General features: G+C 32.9%; 2 protein-coding genes across 2 annotated transcripts; one reads left to right on the plus strand and one right to left on the minus strand.

Annotated features, from left to right (window-relative positions):
• Positions 1 to 999: 999 nt before the first annotated feature.
• Positions 1,000 to 3,036, plus strand: LOC132046782 (scarecrow-like protein 32). The gene has a single exon (XM_059437531.1). It carries the CDS (start codon positions 1,607 to 1,609, stop codon positions 2,963 to 2,965), a length of 1,359 nt encoding a protein of 452 aa, XP_059293514.1. The 5' UTR covers positions 1,000 to 1,606; the 3' UTR covers positions 2,966 to 3,036.
• A 4,704-nt stretch (positions 3,037 to 7,740) lies between these two features.
• Positions 7,741 to 9,908, minus strand: LOC132046783 (peroxidase 51-like). The gene is made up of 4 exons (XM_059437532.1): positions 9,573 to 9,908; positions 9,188 to 9,388; positions 8,902 to 9,067; positions 7,741 to 8,254 (listed from the first exon to the last, which is right to left on the minus strand). Exons 1-4 carry the CDS (start codon positions 9,795 to 9,797, stop codon positions 7,848 to 7,850), a joined length of 999 nt encoding a protein of 332 aa, XP_059293515.1. The 5' UTR covers positions 9,798 to 9,908; the 3' UTR covers positions 7,741 to 7,847.
• Between the last annotated feature and the right edge of the window lie 7,074 nt (positions 9,909 to 16,982).

A 16,982-nucleotide genomic window follows, 5' to 3' on the forward strand; every position in this document is an offset into this window, starting at 1 on the left:
ACAGTCACTTGAAGGTCCCTAGACAAATCGTAATAACATGCAATATTGTGGACCGCACATTGAAACATTTCGATCAACATTATGAATTTAACTAATATCGAGGGACAGTGTAAATATTTTTTACTCCCTCTATATCAAAACGATTGGCACTTTTCGATAGTTAAACTTTTTAATATTGACCGTGTGTTTGAATATAGAATTTTTAATTTTTTTGAAATAAAATTTTCATATTTGGAAACTACGTAAAAAGTATTATAAGTCACCATAATTAATAATTTAAAATATTTAAAAGACATATGAAAAAATTAATGTAAAAAAACAACTCGTTTGATTCTCGAAAAGCGAAAAGTGCTAATCTTTTTGGGGTAGAGGGAGTACATCATTAGGTCATATTTACCCGTTCTAATGGTAAATAAGTTACCTTATTTTCAAGATGATGAATATTCTCACATTTATGAGGGGTAATTACTTTTAAATATCTTTTAGATTTTCTGATAGTGTAAAAATTCTTTACGTGATAGGTGTCACGATATATTTAAGTTAAATACTACTACTCCAGCCATCTAAATATTTATGTAACACCATTTGACTAGACACGATGTTTAAGAAAGAACGAAGACTTTTGAAATTTAATTTGTAATTCAAGACAAGCCTTAGATATTTATGTTGCAGTAAATAATCTCATAAAGTTAAGTTATTTTTTCTAAATATACAAAGATGACATTCTTTTTGGACAGACTAAAAAAAAAGCGTGTCACATAAATTGTTACAGATGGACTATATTATATCTAGGCTACCCTACCAAGAATAAAGACCCAATAACTGCAAAAAGTTATATTCTCTGAATATATGCGCAAATAATTCTAGTTCATTTATGGAATATGAAGTGACTAAAATGATTTGAGCATGATGATGATAAACCCGTGAGTGAGCCAAAACTAACTGACTTCAATCTTTTCCCTCAGTCCATTACGTGACAAAATCACAACTCCCACATATTGACAACTCCTTGGCCGGCTACTTCACATGCCCCCAAAATCCAACAGAAATCCCAGCCATCAGGCACCTTTAATTTCTTAGTCCTCTTTATATTAGTACTCCTCTTCCACACAAACCCTCTTTCTCTCTCTCCTTCTCTCCTCTTTTTGCTGTCTCTGATAAAGAAGATGCAGTAACATTAATCCATTTTGTAGCTAGCCTTTGTAAAGTTCCCCATATGACATGTCCTTATTATGCCAACGAAGTGTCTCTTTTGCCCCAATATTGACTTTAACCAAGCAATTCATTGGGGTGAGAGATATATAGAGATTTTCTCACCAGTCATTTTACCTGTCCGTAGCAAGAAAAATACCATTGAAACAAAAAAGTTGAACAGTCAATTATGGTTGATTCATTTGCAGAATATTGCAAAAGGTCTCTGCAAAGCAGGTACCCAATAATGGATCGCTTCCCAATAATATTGGTCAGGTACCACTACTACTAGTCTTGTCTTTTTCTCTCTTTTCTTGTCCTTCTCTTCTTATTACTTCTAAAATACCAAAACTTATAACCATCACCAGTTCAATTTTACCACCTTGGCAATACTTTTCTCTAATACCTTCCTCTCATGATGCAATTTACTGAGAGTTTACCTTTACCACCATCACTTCACCAACAAGTTTCACCGTTTTCAAGTTTGATGATGGACAAAAATAGTACTAATAATCAGATCCAACGTGCACGACCGTGGCCTGGTTTTCACACGTCAAAAAATATGGGAACCCTTGGTGACACAAATTGCATGGAGCAATTATTAGTCCACTGTGCCAATGCCATCGAGAGCAACGACTCGACTTTAGCACAACAAATCTTGTGGGTCCTCAATAATATTGCCCCTCCTGATGGTGACTCGAACCAACGCCTCACTTGTGGATTCCTTCGATCCCTAATTGTCCGCGCAGCAAAAATGGGTACTTGCAAATTACTCACTACCAATCTCAATCATTCAATGGAAACTCATAAATTTTCCATCATAGAGCTTGCAAGTTTCGTTGACTTGACCCCGTGGCATCGGTTCGGGTTCACGGCTGCTAACGGAGCTATATTAGAAGCTGTGGAAGGCTACTCTATAATTCACATTGTTGATTTTAGCTTGACTCATTGCATGCAAATTCCCACACTTATAGATGCAATTTCCACTCGACCAGAAGGACCGCCGTTAGTCAAACTAACGGTAGCGGGTGCAACGGAAGATTTACCACCTATGCTTGATCTTTCTTACGAGGAATTAGGTGCTAAATTGGTAAATTTCGCAAGGTCAAGAAACGTTATGATGGAATTTAGAGTGATTCCTTCAAGTTCATCAGACGGGTTTTCAAATGTAATCGAACAGCTACGTGTCCAAAATCTAATACGTCCAGATAATGGCGAGGCACTAGTAATAAATTGTCACATGATGCTTCATTACATACCGGAGGAAACAACATTGTCAAATCGATTTACCTCGGAGTGTACTACTAATTCGTTCCGTACCATGTTTCTTAAGGCCATTCGTAATTTGGACCCGACAATTGTCGTGTTAGTGGACGAAGACGCGGATTTTACGTCTAATAATCTTGTATGTCGATTAAGGTCCGCGTTTAATTATTTATGGATACCTTATGATACTGTGGATACGTTTCTTCCGAGAGGGAGCAAGCAAAGGCAGTGGTACGAAGCGGATATTTGCTGGAAGATAGAAAATGTTATAGCTCACGAGGGTGTTCAGAGACTCGAAAGGCTGGAACCGAAGAGCCAGTGGGTGCAACGTATGAGAAATGCAAATTTCAGGAGTAGTGGTTTTAGTGAAGAAGGAGTTACGGAAGTGAAGAACATGTTGGATGAGCATGCAGCTGGGTGGGGGCTAAAGAGAGATGAGGAAGATCTTGTGCTTACATGGAAAGGACATAATGTTGTGTTTGCTACTGCTTGGGTTCCTCTTAATTAATTTCATTTGGCTTAGTGTTTTCGTTTTATTTGATCTTGATCTAATCTCGATTACTAGTATTCCATATATCACTCTCTTGTTCTTCGTGATGAATATGATGATCAGCTTAGTTAAAAGTGGCTTAAATATAGGAAGAAAATTGACCTTACAAAGTAAGATCTCATATTTTAAAAAATTTCTTATTACATAAGGGGAGGGGGAAAGTTATGCTAGTTGTAATGGAGGTTCGAATGCTTCACCTCAACTGTGAAAAGCATAGGCTAGGCCTGAACTTCTCATAATTTTTTAAGTACCTATCTCATTTGTTATCTTTTAATGATCTCATGTGAAAAAGGGTCATATAACTGAAAGAACACTTTTAATGAATATAATCATAAAATCGATCTCTCCTATAATGCATGTGTTTACTATTAATTTTTTCATGATTAAGTTGTTTCAGGCACTTTAATTAGTACTTCCTCAGTCTTATATTTTATGCGAATGTGTTAATACTATTTTAGTTAAAGCAGTTTTTCTCTATGTATATTTTCTGTATGTTGAAGTACTAATAAACATGGCGTGAGCTATCCCCTTCTTTTTGTGGCTTTCTGTGGAAATAATCTTAAGGCTTAATTTAGAGGATTTGCTTGAAAACTTAGCTACTAACTTGTGGTTAATGCTTTAGAAGCATGATTATTTTGGTGCACTTAAATATATGGTGACTTCGTTCTACATTGCACTTTTTTTATTGGTTTGATGAGCTAGAATGAGCACTTTTCTGCAGGTATGTATCAGTTTTCATAGTAATTACGAGTTGTAACTTCTTGATATGATCAAACGGTCTTTTAACCATGAAAACGTATGGTATTAAGTTATTAACAATATTGGACTTGAAGGCAGATTGGGCAGCTGCAATATATCAGCTTAACTAGTAAGAATACATTTTTGAGGTCTACGAACGTGTTGCTAAACGGGCTGTACTAGCTAGCTACTTTTATTCATGGCAATTCAATCTTGGGACGTCGTATTTCTACATATGCCTAGTAGAAAAAAAATATGACCTTCATGATCATATTCTTATATTTATAGAGAATTATGTTAATTTACTATATATGAATGATTATTTTGATATATTAATACTTTGTGGTCAATTTATTTCGCACTGGGCTCCTCTCCATTTCCCTTCTCTCCATTTTCCCCAAGTTCTACCTTAGATTAGAGACATATGGTATAGGTTAGAATTAATGACTAAGATTTAATTGACTAAAACAAGGCCCTAACCATAGTTCATATAATTAATAACTTATCCATAAATATATTAAAATATTTTCTCTCTCTTCCTATTATAATATTCCATCTTTTTTTTCGATCATAACAACTTTTTAATGGTGATATTTTTCATAATATAGACAACTCTTTCAGAAATATACAATTATCAATTGAATAATGGGGTCTATATTATGTAAATTAGTAAGCATCATAATTGAAAAAATGAAAAATATCACCAATTGAATAATGGGTCTATTGGGGGAAAAAAAAATTAAGTGGCAAAAGATAATCGGGTAAATCGAGAAAAAGATATTTCTTGGGTAGGAAAAGTAAAATAGGTAAAAGAGAAAAATATTCTAATATATTAATGGATAAGTTATTAATTATATGAACTATGGTTAGGGCCTTGTTTTAGTCAATTAAATCTTATTCATTAATTTAACTCATGTCATACGTGTGTGCAATCAGGTAGTAAACTTGGGAAAAATGGAGAGAAGAGAAATGTAGAGGAGCCCAATCCATTTATTTGAGGGGCGGACCCGCAATGCGGAATTCATAGATTTATATAGAAAACTGATAAAACCATTACAAAAAAATAAGGAAGCACCCACAGCAACAACTGGGTGGTGGGTGCTTTGGTCGGAAGCACAATCATCTAGGGCTTTTAACCTCACTGACGCGAGATCGATTCCCATATCTAGCATTTGTTGTACTCTTTTCAACATTTTCCGTTCCCTCCCTTCTTTTTTTCCCCTCTTTATTTGATTTCTTTTTTAACTTTCTTTTTCTTTTCTTACTTCCATTCCTAATACTAGAATCTACTGCCTTCCGAGTTTTGAGGTAACTTTTCCTTCCCTTTTGTTTTCTCTTATGAGTTATAGTTCAAGACTGTTTTTATATAAAAAAGATGTTATTATTTTTTTATAGATAAATCAAATTATATAATTTATACTCAATTGGAGTATTAATTTTGTACTTAATAGTTGTTTTGCAAACAAAATTGGTGCAACCAATGATGCTATTCTTTATTTATTTTCAAAATAGGAAAACATCGAGAATAAATGTATATTGAATGACAGCTTCTTCTTTTTCTGATAAAACTAACAGTAATATTTGTTATACATACAGTAAAATATTTTTAATACTAGCGTAAAAAATATATTTGCTCTTGTTAGTAGTAGTGATTGTGCTCTATCAGTTGGATAAAAGCTTTAAATTTGATAGTTCATTTTAAAAAAAAATAGTGATTTTTTTTTCTTATATATATCTATACTTTGTGACGAACATGTAGGATTCAGTTGAACCCGTTGATTATATGCGATAATACGCCAGCTCTAATTATAGCGAGCACCCATTACTTTAGAATCCTGGATCCGCCACTGATTTATTTACATTGACCAACCAATTAATTACCTAGATAAATTCATGGATTATTTACGTTGACGAAAACATCAATGGCTCTACAATCTTGCCCATTTTGTGCAAACAGCTGTTGTTTACACACAACTGATTTTGTAAGCAGTTCACTGTCCCAAGTTAGAGAGAAAGATATCTTCTATTGCTAAAACTCCTAGAAGCTTACATACACATTTGACAACAATGAGATCTAACTTTTTTTGGCTACGAAGGACCTAATAATTTTGTTTGTTAGTTGTTTTATAATTTACGTCTCTTCCTCTAAGCTACTAAAAATATATGTGTGACAACTCAACACTCAATAGCCAAAACTTAGGAAAGAATAACTTTTTTTGAAGAAATTGCACGGTTTTCCTTCAAATGGACTGGTCTTTAATTTTTATCTAAATTAAAATTAAAGCCTATCGAGGCTTAAAAATGCGGGACATAATTTGTGGATATTATAATACCAAAATATAAACTTTTGACCTGCGAAAAATTGTTTGTTATGAGGCGCAAAAATTAAGGACCGGCACAAAATAGGGACTAAAGTGCAAGTGACCCACCTTTTTTCTTAGCCGGCCCAAAGGAACTACAAACACGTTGGGTTTGCCTGGAATGACCATTTTGTTAGTCGGCCCAAAACGCGATAAGGGAAACTTCAAAAGTCCAGGTATTTTTCTTGAGCTTGAACTAATTGCAGAAAATTCTCATGGAGTTTGAACTGTTCAAACTCCAAAAAAAAAAAAAAAAAAAAAAAAAAAAAAACTCCTTAAATTTAACATGTATGAGTTTCAAACTTCAGCATACTGTGCTGAAGTTCACATTAGCAGATACTACCTCCTAAACTCTCTCTACATACAGTTTTAATTGATGCTTTAAAGTCAAATCCTCTTCTAACTAACCGATAGCATAAACCAATACATAATTAAAAGAGACATAAGATACACATATACTAAAAGTTATCACGATGGGCCAGCTACTTGAAAGTATTTAACTTTGTTTGAACCAGTTTGGATAAGAAGACAAATAGGGAGAAATTAAACAGCAAGAACTCCAATACATTTATCTGAAAAGCGTAGATAAAGATACCTACGACAAAGAAAAGGTGAGCATTTACTATTTTGATTTGTGTTCCGAACAATAATTTAATAAATCAGTTTCTGTTTTTATTATCAGGAAAACAAAAAAGAAATACTCAAACAGAAATGTATAAGAATCGGTGGCCTATTGGGTCAATTATATATGGAGAAAATCACACTCTCTTTGAATTGCACCATTTGAAATGACATGAACGTAATTTTGTCATTCCAGTGGAAAGACAACAATGGGGGAAAGACAAAAGACATCAAATTTGTTTTAAAAAAAATAAATAAAAATTGATGTGAACTTTTGGCATGATCTTAATTATTCCATGCTATAAGAAAGTTAATAATTATATGATTGTGACGCATATGGAATCTTCTACGTATTATATATTTTTTATTAAATTCCAAAGCCAACAAGTTTGAAATCTTGTAAGAAGTCTTTGTAAGGTTATGTGTGAAGTGTAATATAATTATCTCCAGGTATAGTTGTATATCAATGATATCACATCGGTGCATAGCACGGAAACAAAAAGATAATCTTGAAAAAGTCACAAATTTAGTTTAATATATGAGTAAGGTTAATTGTGATTACTTTAGCAGTGGCCTAAAATATGTAGTTGTAAGAATTTTGAGGTCAAGAAGAAGGAAGCATCAACAATTTAGGCGAAATATAATAATCTCTACTAACCCATTAATTCTCTAACGAGAAGCAACTAAAATAAACTTGTTCAACTTAGACCGAGCCAAAGTTATAGTAATGCACAAAAAGCACCAACTCTATCAACGGTTCTGAAATTTCATACATATGAACAATCACATAGTTTTATTCAACAGTTTACATATCCCACGAATACAAAGCCTCTTCCGAAACTTAATGGGAACTAAATCCCATTTATTTGAACAACTTATTAGTTCGAGAATGGAATGGTAATTCAGTGATAGAATTGTCATTTTGCATATTAAGGGTGCAAGTACGGCTGGCAAGCGGTACGATTGCGGGGCAAATCCACGTAAACCCGCGAAGATTTCAACTCACCGCCCCATTTTCATCCCGGCCTCCTCACCTTTCCAAAAAAATAATAATAATTACTACCACATCGATATTTATATTTGAGAGTGGCCTCAAAAAGGCCATTTGTGCAAATGCACTCTTAATTCAATCTTCCACAGTCGAACCGGATATTTCCGTTCCTCCCAGTCTTCACACCAACTCGGCCCAGCTTTGTCATTGCAGTGATGAATGCCTTTTGGAATGATTTGGAGTTACTGGCCCAAAAGTCCACAGTACCCTTGGACCGCCTGTCCGTATAAAGCACTTGATCTGATGTGAACAGGCCCATACCTTGCTGTAAATTTTTGAAGTAATTGTTGTCAAAGGTCCTGGGAGTTTTAGGATCCATGTTAATGGCTATCCTTGGGTCAACATTCCTTGGACACATCCCTTGTAATTGGGCTGCATATTGCTTGTTCAGGGTTGGGTCTACTCGACTTCGAGGGCTAAAGTTGTAAATACGGTTGGAGAACTTGTCACAGTGTGAAAACCCAACAGAATGGGCAGCTGCAAGTCATCTCAAATTCATAAGCATGAAGTCAACAGGAGCAATCATTAGATGAAGCAGCACATACAGTAGTATAATAAAATTATTCCATTCTCATAATTGGAATTTTCTCTTCTTTATGTCTAGTGAGCTGGCTGAAGAATAATGAACCTAATCAATTAGAAAGTGACTCACGTCTGAATCAATAACACATGCTAAAAAGCGAAAAGGCCAAATGAAAAAAAGATACCTAATAAAAAAGTGCTAACTCCTGATGTTGGAAGCAGAAGTTTCAAAGCAGATAGTCAATTACTAAATAAAACAATTAATTGGTGCGCAGTTAATTAATACTCCCTCCGTCCCATAATAAGTGTCAACTTAGCCAAAATATTTATAATAAGTGTCATCTTAGCCAAAATATTTTGTTCCTTAATAAGTATCATCTTAGGAAACCAAAACATAAATTGGCTAGCTTTTTCACATGGTAACTTGGTATTATTGGATTTCCAGTGTCAAATGGTTCTTAAGACGAAAAAATAATTTATTTTTATTATATAGGGGTAATTTGGTAAATTTCAAATTGCATTATTGGCTTCTTAATATGCGTGTTTTTTACTAAGGTGACACTTATTATGGGACGGAGGGAGTAGTAATATCAGGGAATTACCAGAAAGGGCGATCATGTCACCCTGAGATAGACCATGAGAGGCAAACATGGAATTGAGTTGATTGAGATTGAATGTTGGTTTTGGCAGCTTTCCTTCCACGTTCGAAGCCTTTGATGTGAACCCATCTAGCCTTCCTAATTCCACCGGGTACCATGGTCCCCCAGACTACACAAGACATACAAAATAACTCTTAACTTCTATTAACTCTAACTTCTATTATGTGTTGCTATAATTTTTACACTTTCATATCACCTGAAGATAACATAAAAAATTGATTGTACTAACCAGCTGAATGACGTCTCTGGTGGCTAAGGCGAGAATGTCAGCACAAGATACTTTATTTCTACAACGTGAGTTTGCATTGATGGCCGCTTTGGCTTTGATCACAGTATCAAATCCATCTCCAGCCAATGATAAATTATCTGGGTGATCCTTCTCAGCTTTGTTCCCCGGTGTTGATGATACCATCACTGAAGCATCACATCCCTAGTTCCAACAAATACATGGTAATAATTTAGACAACTAGAAAACGAAACTTAAGGTCCTCTTTACAAATCAAACTCATACCTATTGTGTGAAAGACTCATGAGTAGCACAATTAGAGGGTAATTTATAGTACTTTATATTGAATTCTCAATAAATATTGAAATTGATGGGAGAGAGTACGTACCCCAACAAAGCAATCGTGGAAGAAGAGACGGAGAACAGCAGGGACAGTGACAAATGTTTGTTTGAATTTCTGGTTAACCACATTTCTAACAATGGATTCAACATTGGGACATGTATTGGCATAATAATTGGTCCTCAATTGTGCAGAAGCCAAGTCGGGCATCAATACAATACCAACTGAAAAAACTGATAACGCTAATGCCATAAGAAGATTTAGACGACCCATTTCTCTGGCTATAAAATTAATGAATCTTAAATTTTAAATGGGTTATGCAAATGTTTAATTGAGAGAAAAGGATTATATAAGGGCCAGAATAGAAGGCCAGTTGGCCAAAGAATCTTTCTTACTTAACAGAGGAAGTTGAACATGGAAAAGAAAAATCAAATTTAATTTAATTTTTGAAAGAGACAGGAAGCTGCCAGTGCTGTCTATTTGGCCGCCATGAGATATACTACTACGCACGTATATTTTTTTATTTTATTTAGAATAATATAGGAATATTAGGGTCTCATAACCACTCTCCTTCTCGTCTAATTATGTCCAGTTATGACCTGAAGATGAACAATCATCCAACGAAATACTACCTAGAGAATATTGCAGAAGAATAAGAAATTAACTTTACTCATACACAATCATGGCTCACCGTGTAAAGTTCTTTTTCACTTTCAGTATAATTAAACATGTAATAACAAATTGATTACTATTATTTTACTTTATCCAATTATCAGTTATACTGTGATAACTTTATAAGTGACATAATTATATAAATATTTTCATCCAATCTGTATAATATACTGAACAATAATTAAACTCGAAACTAAAATAAGAGACCGTGAATGAAAAAGCTACTTAAGGCTGCTAGTTACATGGAGACAGCTGGAAGCAAGGACTAGAAAGTCGTGTGTGTGCATTGTGCACTTCCAAACAAATCTCCGTGGGCTGATAACTACAAATCAGCCCTACAAATTGATATTAAATAGGGGAAAACACGGGTGTATAGTTTACTACTTTTATCACTTAGTAAGGAAAAAGAGAAAGGCATAGTGAAAAAGGCTACACAATATACATGCATAAGATTGCGATTTTCTTCGAGAATCTTGAAAAATTACTTTTGTATTATCAGATGTAACTAGAGCTGATGTAATTTCGCTTTTCCTTTTGTGATCTTTATTTATTTTTATTTTTAAAAAAAAGGAAGTTAAACCATACATAGGTGTAAATTACGCCCACCAGATCGAGAAACTAGTAAAGGTAGGATTCCAACATTGATTCTTTGTCATGTGGTTGGCAAGCTTTCGCATATGGCAGCCACACCAACCATAAATAAAACATAACAAACAAACAATTTGGATATTGTCAGCATATATATATATATATATATATATATATATATATATATATATATAGTAGTAGTTGAGGGAAGATGTGAGAAGAAGAACGGAGGGTAATGGTGGATAAGGTGGAAGCAAGTGAAAATGGGATAAGGGAACAATGTGAAGGAGATTTGAAGTGCAGGTAGCTGTTGAGGAAACAAGTGAAAATGGGATAAGGGGATTGAAAGTTGTTTATTTTACTTTATTAGTTGCTAAATGATATTAGTATACAAATGTTTGCTATAGGAAGTAATTAAGTTAAACTATAGTAACTAAATGTCATTACCACTTGAAGTTTGTCAAGCCATGTAGTTTTCCCTAGATTAAATTATATGTTATCCTATAGTACTTTCTTTTGTGGAAGACCAAATTAAACTCAAATCCTTATTTTGGAGATGAAACTAATAATGACTTACAAACTATTTAAACACATGAAGTGAATTAGCTTCGCAGAACCAGATAAAGCAATGAACGTAATATGTCTCACCAGAAAAGGAAAAGACAACAAAAAATAAAGGCTTAATGCATATGCAGTCCCCTAAACTTGCACTTTTTTTTTTAATTTTAGCACCTCAACTAAGCATTGTTCCTATTGAACCCTTGAATTCGTCTTCAAGTGTGTCTATCAAACACAATCCGACTTAAATAGCATTTTTCAAATAGCAGATTTGAACCCATTTCTTTGACTATCTAAGCATATTATTACAAAACTAGCCATCTGGTCAATGGACCATCTTAAACCCAAATTCCATATATTTTTCTTCATTTCCAGAAACTTCAAACAAGATTGTCTTCTGCAAAGTGTAAACCCCATGCTAAATCAGATTCCTCACAACAAAATCTTTAGAATATTTTCAATTATTTAACTACCTAAATGCAACAAAACAGTAACACCTATTAGAAATCAATTCAATCAATGATCAACCAAAAAACCATGGCACATGAACTGGAAGTTGGTAATTAAATAAGAAAATGACACTAATGAAACTAACTGGATATCTGCTCGCGCATACAAAGAATAATTCTATCCTATTGCAAAGTTTGTTATGTAAGTCGAATTGTGTTTGATAGACACACTTGAGGACGAGTTTAGGGGTTCAATAGGAATAACACTTAGTTAAGGTGCAAAAAAAAAAAAAAAAAAAAAAAGATGTAAGTTTAGGGGGCTGCATATGCATTAAGTCAACAATAAAAGATAACTTTGTAATATAGAAAAGAAAGCAAAAAAAAAAAAGGTAGTAGTTCAATAGTTACAACTTTGGCAGTTTGCAATCCCCTTATTAACTGTACAATGATATAATTAGCGTTTGGAAAGAGGACAAGTAAATTCTCCTAAATGAGGATTGCTTTTTTGTACCAAGACAAGTAACTTATGCTTATGAGGCTGACAACAACTTTCTACCAAACTGATATTAAAAAAAAAAAAAAAAATTAAAACAGAACACTGATGTTTTTTCATCCTTCTTGTCCTTACCTTACGTAGTAAAATCAAAATACTCGGACAACATATCCTCCTTGCTAAGGGAAAAGAAGGAGGAAAAAAAAAAAAAAAACACTAATTAGCAGTCTAATTCCGAGAAAGCTGCTCATGATATATGCCATTAGTAATCTTGTGTTGACGATATCCCTAATTGCCGAGTTATAATGATACTCCAAATGTCCAATTGTTATACCTTTATGTCCTTATGTCAACAGAACATAATAGTCATAGATTAAATTCTTATACTACGTTGCACTTCAATTAAGCTACCAAAGCTATTATATTAAGTTGCACTTCAGTTAACGAGTTTTTATTTTTATTTTTGGGTACAATTAAGGAGCACACCTGCTAGTTACATAGATGTATGTAAGGAGAACATATGATGAAGTGTATCATTTATAGTTATAATTATTAGATATTAATGTTAAATATTGCTTAAGAAAAAAAGATATACTCCTATATACTATTATAGTTGACTATTTGGTCATGGATATAACGTGCAGGCGTCTACATGATGTTGCAATCATGCATGTCTGTCTCTGTCATGATTCTTGAAGGATTGATTATTTTAGTCCCTTCAACAAGCCAGCATTCATCGTAATTTTTTTTTTAAAAAAACAGCTTTCAGAACTCGGATTAGGTAGTACTAATAGTATTGACTCAACATTTCGCCATCATGGCCAGCAACTTATTATAGGTTTAGGGTAAAAACCAATGTTCTATATGTTAAATCAATAGACCGGGATCCATAGTGTTTTACCACTCGTCGAATTTTTTAGATTTGATTGGAATTTTTCATATCTGAAGCTGACGGTGATGATGACGGAGAAAAGAAGGTGAAGGAGAAGAAGGTATACACTGATCGAAATTTTAGACCGGAAGTTTTTTTCCAGATCTGTGTATACATATTTTTCGGAAGTTTTTTTTTCCATATATGTGTATACATACACTGTATACAATATTTTTCGCATTTTTCAAAGAAGATTTTTTTTTTTTGTATACAAATGAATAAAGTGAATTTACGCCTGTATACAAATGAATACAATCAATTTTATTTCTTGTATTCAATATTTGAGTGTATTCGTTATTTTTTTGGTGTACATATGTTGTATATAGTGTTTTTCGCCTGTTTTTGTTAATATTTTTGGTGTATCTATGTTGTATACGCCCGTATTTGTTGTATACATACCGAAAAATATGGTGTTTGTTAATTTTTGGTGTATATATGTTTTTATGTATTCATTTTCTACTCGCTGTATTTATGAATACAGCTAGCTAATTTATGAATACAGATAGTCATTTTCATGAATACAGTGAAAAAACAGGGGAAAAAAAAGGTTATATTCATGAATACAGCGAAAATAAAAAATGAATACAGTGAAAAAAATGTATAAAACCGTTGGTAGCTGGGTTGTTGCTACAAAATGTAAATATTGAAACATTTGCTATGTGGCTTGATTAAAGCCTAAATGTTTATCATTTATGTAGTTTGCCCGTTAATCTAATGGGACAGTGATAAATTTTATTCGTAGACATTATAGGTAACTCTATCTACAATAAGTTTGGATTGGTAGTCTGAAAAATATGATATTTAAGACGCTACAACCAGTCAAATCACATATGAAAAATATTTGTATTCTAGTCTAAATTAAATAATTTAAATATAATAGGAAAATGGGCGCAAATTACATGATTGTCACTTTCATTCAATACTATAGTGTGGATTGGTAGTCGGAAATATATGGTAAATAATAAGATACAACCAGTTAACTCATATTTGAAATTATTTTCGTTTATCAATTTATATAACTTAAGATATAATAGGAAAATGGGCAATCTATCATTTGTACCAAACTATCAATCATGGCTTACAAATAAATTTTTCTACGACTATTTTGTAAGTGATATTATTATGTAAATATATTTTGCACATAAACAGCTATATAGCTCACTTGGTCAGGCGCTCAAATTTTCAATTAGAATGGGCGAGTTCGAATCTCTGCGGCCTCACATTTTGTGTTCTAAATTTTTTTCTGCTCATGTACAAACAATTACATGTACAGCTTCGAACCACTAACCTCTTGCGAGTTATCAAAATAACGAACCAATTAGTCCAAAGTTACATTTGGGAGGGTATTGCTATTTGTTTTTCTTTTCTTTATCCTTCACCTTCTTTCTTCTTTCTAGCTGGGCAATGTAATTTATTAAGAACAATTTATGAAATCAAATGAATAATAAATTATTTAGTGATAGTTTAATGTCCTATATTAAAAAGTACTACTATTTAATATTATTTCTAATGACGTTATTTTGAATACATTTAAAAAAAAATGAAAACTCGTCGAGAAGAATTGTAGTTATATATGTGAATTGTTTTATTTAGATTTTGTTTTTTCAATATGATGTTATTATGTTTTATATCTGTTCTCATTATAAAATGTGACACTGCTTACGAAAAATCCTGCATACGTCATTGGCCTTAAGGCAACGTCTGCCGCATAAGGCAAACTCTGTCGCATAAGGAAGACTTTTTGCAAAGCCTTGACTTGCGATTTTTTTTTTTTTTTTGAGCGGGGTTTCGAACTCAGAATCTCGGGGTATTATCGGCGACTTTTTTAAGCGAAGGACAAAAGTTAAAGACCATCAATTTGAGGGACAAAAATTAAAGACCAGTACCTTTGAAGAACAATCTGCGCAAAAAATTGAAAAATGAATTGTTCATCCCCAAGTTCTAAGCTCCAAAATGTCCGGAACCAAAATGCCCTCAAAAAAACCATTTTGAACCAAAATACCCCAATAAAAAAAAAATGCTACAAAAATACCTTTAGCACAAGAAATACTGCGCTAAAGATTTTTTTTTTTTTTTTTTTGCATAGCGATATTTTTCTTGCGCTATATTTAGCACTAAAAAAAAGATTTGGTAAACTTTTTTTTTTTGCAACACTTAGTGTATTTTTTCATACTTTGATCAATGATTAGTCGTGTGTCGACAACGTCAATATTTTATATAGAACTATGCCGATATTTTTACGATTTATATATATATATATATATATATATATATATATACGTAGACGTTCGGATCATCATTTTAGGGTTGAAAAGGTGCGAATTGGTAAGTTTTGTTTGAAAACTTTTGTTTGCGAAATCTTAAGGTTATTTTAGTCAATTTTATATGTCGAGAAAATTAATCACTTTATTTTCAAAAATTGAAACCCGGAAGTGAAATTGACATTCACGGCTACATTACCCCGGGATTTTTACGTTGAAATTGCGTATCATTATATTATAAGTAAATAAAACTAAAAATTTCACGCCAATTTGGGGGAAAATTGAAATTGAATGGGATAAAAGGTGTTTTTTTAAAAATCGGCTCGGCCAAACGACCTTGCGGGCGTTTGTCCGCTAGATCTCAAAAAAAAATACGACTTCCCACCATTTTAAAAATCAAAATTTTCAAGTTAAAAAAAAACGCGTAAAATCGGACGTCTTAATCAAAGTTATGACCATCTAAAATGTGACCACTTTACAACTAGCTTTTCTCCCTATATTTTTTAAATACTTTTATCAAATTGAATTAGATTTATATTCAAAATAAAGTTATGTCTTGATTAAAAAATAACATGATTAAATCAAAATCTAAAAATAAAACACCCTAAAGTTTTCAAACAAAAATTCAACCTTTTCAACCCCTAAAATGACTATCCGAACGTCTACGTATCCTTGATGTATTGGGCCTACATTATCACATTAAAAAATATCATGTTTATATAAAATATTGGGTATTTCGGAGTTTTGACACACGACTAATTTGGTCAAAGTTTGAAAAAAACACTTTTTTCAAACAAAACTTTTCGGCACCTTTTCAACCCCTAAAATGACTATCCGAACGTGTACGTATCCTTGATGGTGGCACGTATCATTTTCAAAAAAATATCGTGTTCTATATAAAATATTGACGTTTAGGAGTCTTGACTCACTCAATCATTGGTCAAAGTATGAAAAAAACACTAAATTTTTTCAAACAAAACTTACTTCGGGCACCTTTTTAACCCCTAAAATGACGATCCAAACTTCTACGTATCCTTGATGTATTGAGCCTACATTATTAAACAAATTCAATGTTCTATATAAAATATGACGTTTCGGAGTCTTGACACACAACTAATCATTGGTCAAAGTATGAAAAAATTATGTTGCAAAAAAAAAAAAGTTTACAAAAAAATTTTTTTTTTTGTGTGTTATAAGTTATATCCCAAAGGGACAATCTTGGGTATATATACTCAAAACCTAACAATAAATTGTAAGCGAATAGTAGTTTTCTCACATTAATGACAATTTCAGAATTTTTTTTTGTTTAAATGTTTAACATCTTTGCTTTTTTATTGATAGTTTGGAAGACAAATCACATATATGTTTAACAGGCCTAAGGCCTCTTTGATACATAAGACAAATCCATATCTGCATTTCTAGGGTGGGCCCCTTACCTGAATATTCACACAATATTCAGCCTACTAATGTTCAGCTAAGTGGGCTGGGCTTCAGTTACCAACCAGA

This window comes from Lycium ferocissimum, chromosome 2 (assembly GCF_029784015.1).
Source record: "Lycium ferocissimum isolate CSIRO_LF1 chromosome 2, AGI_CSIRO_Lferr_CH_V1, whole genome shotgun sequence".
In the NCBI taxonomy this organism is placed as follows: domain Eukaryota; kingdom Viridiplantae; phylum Streptophyta; class Magnoliopsida; order Solanales; family Solanaceae; genus Lycium; species Lycium ferocissimum.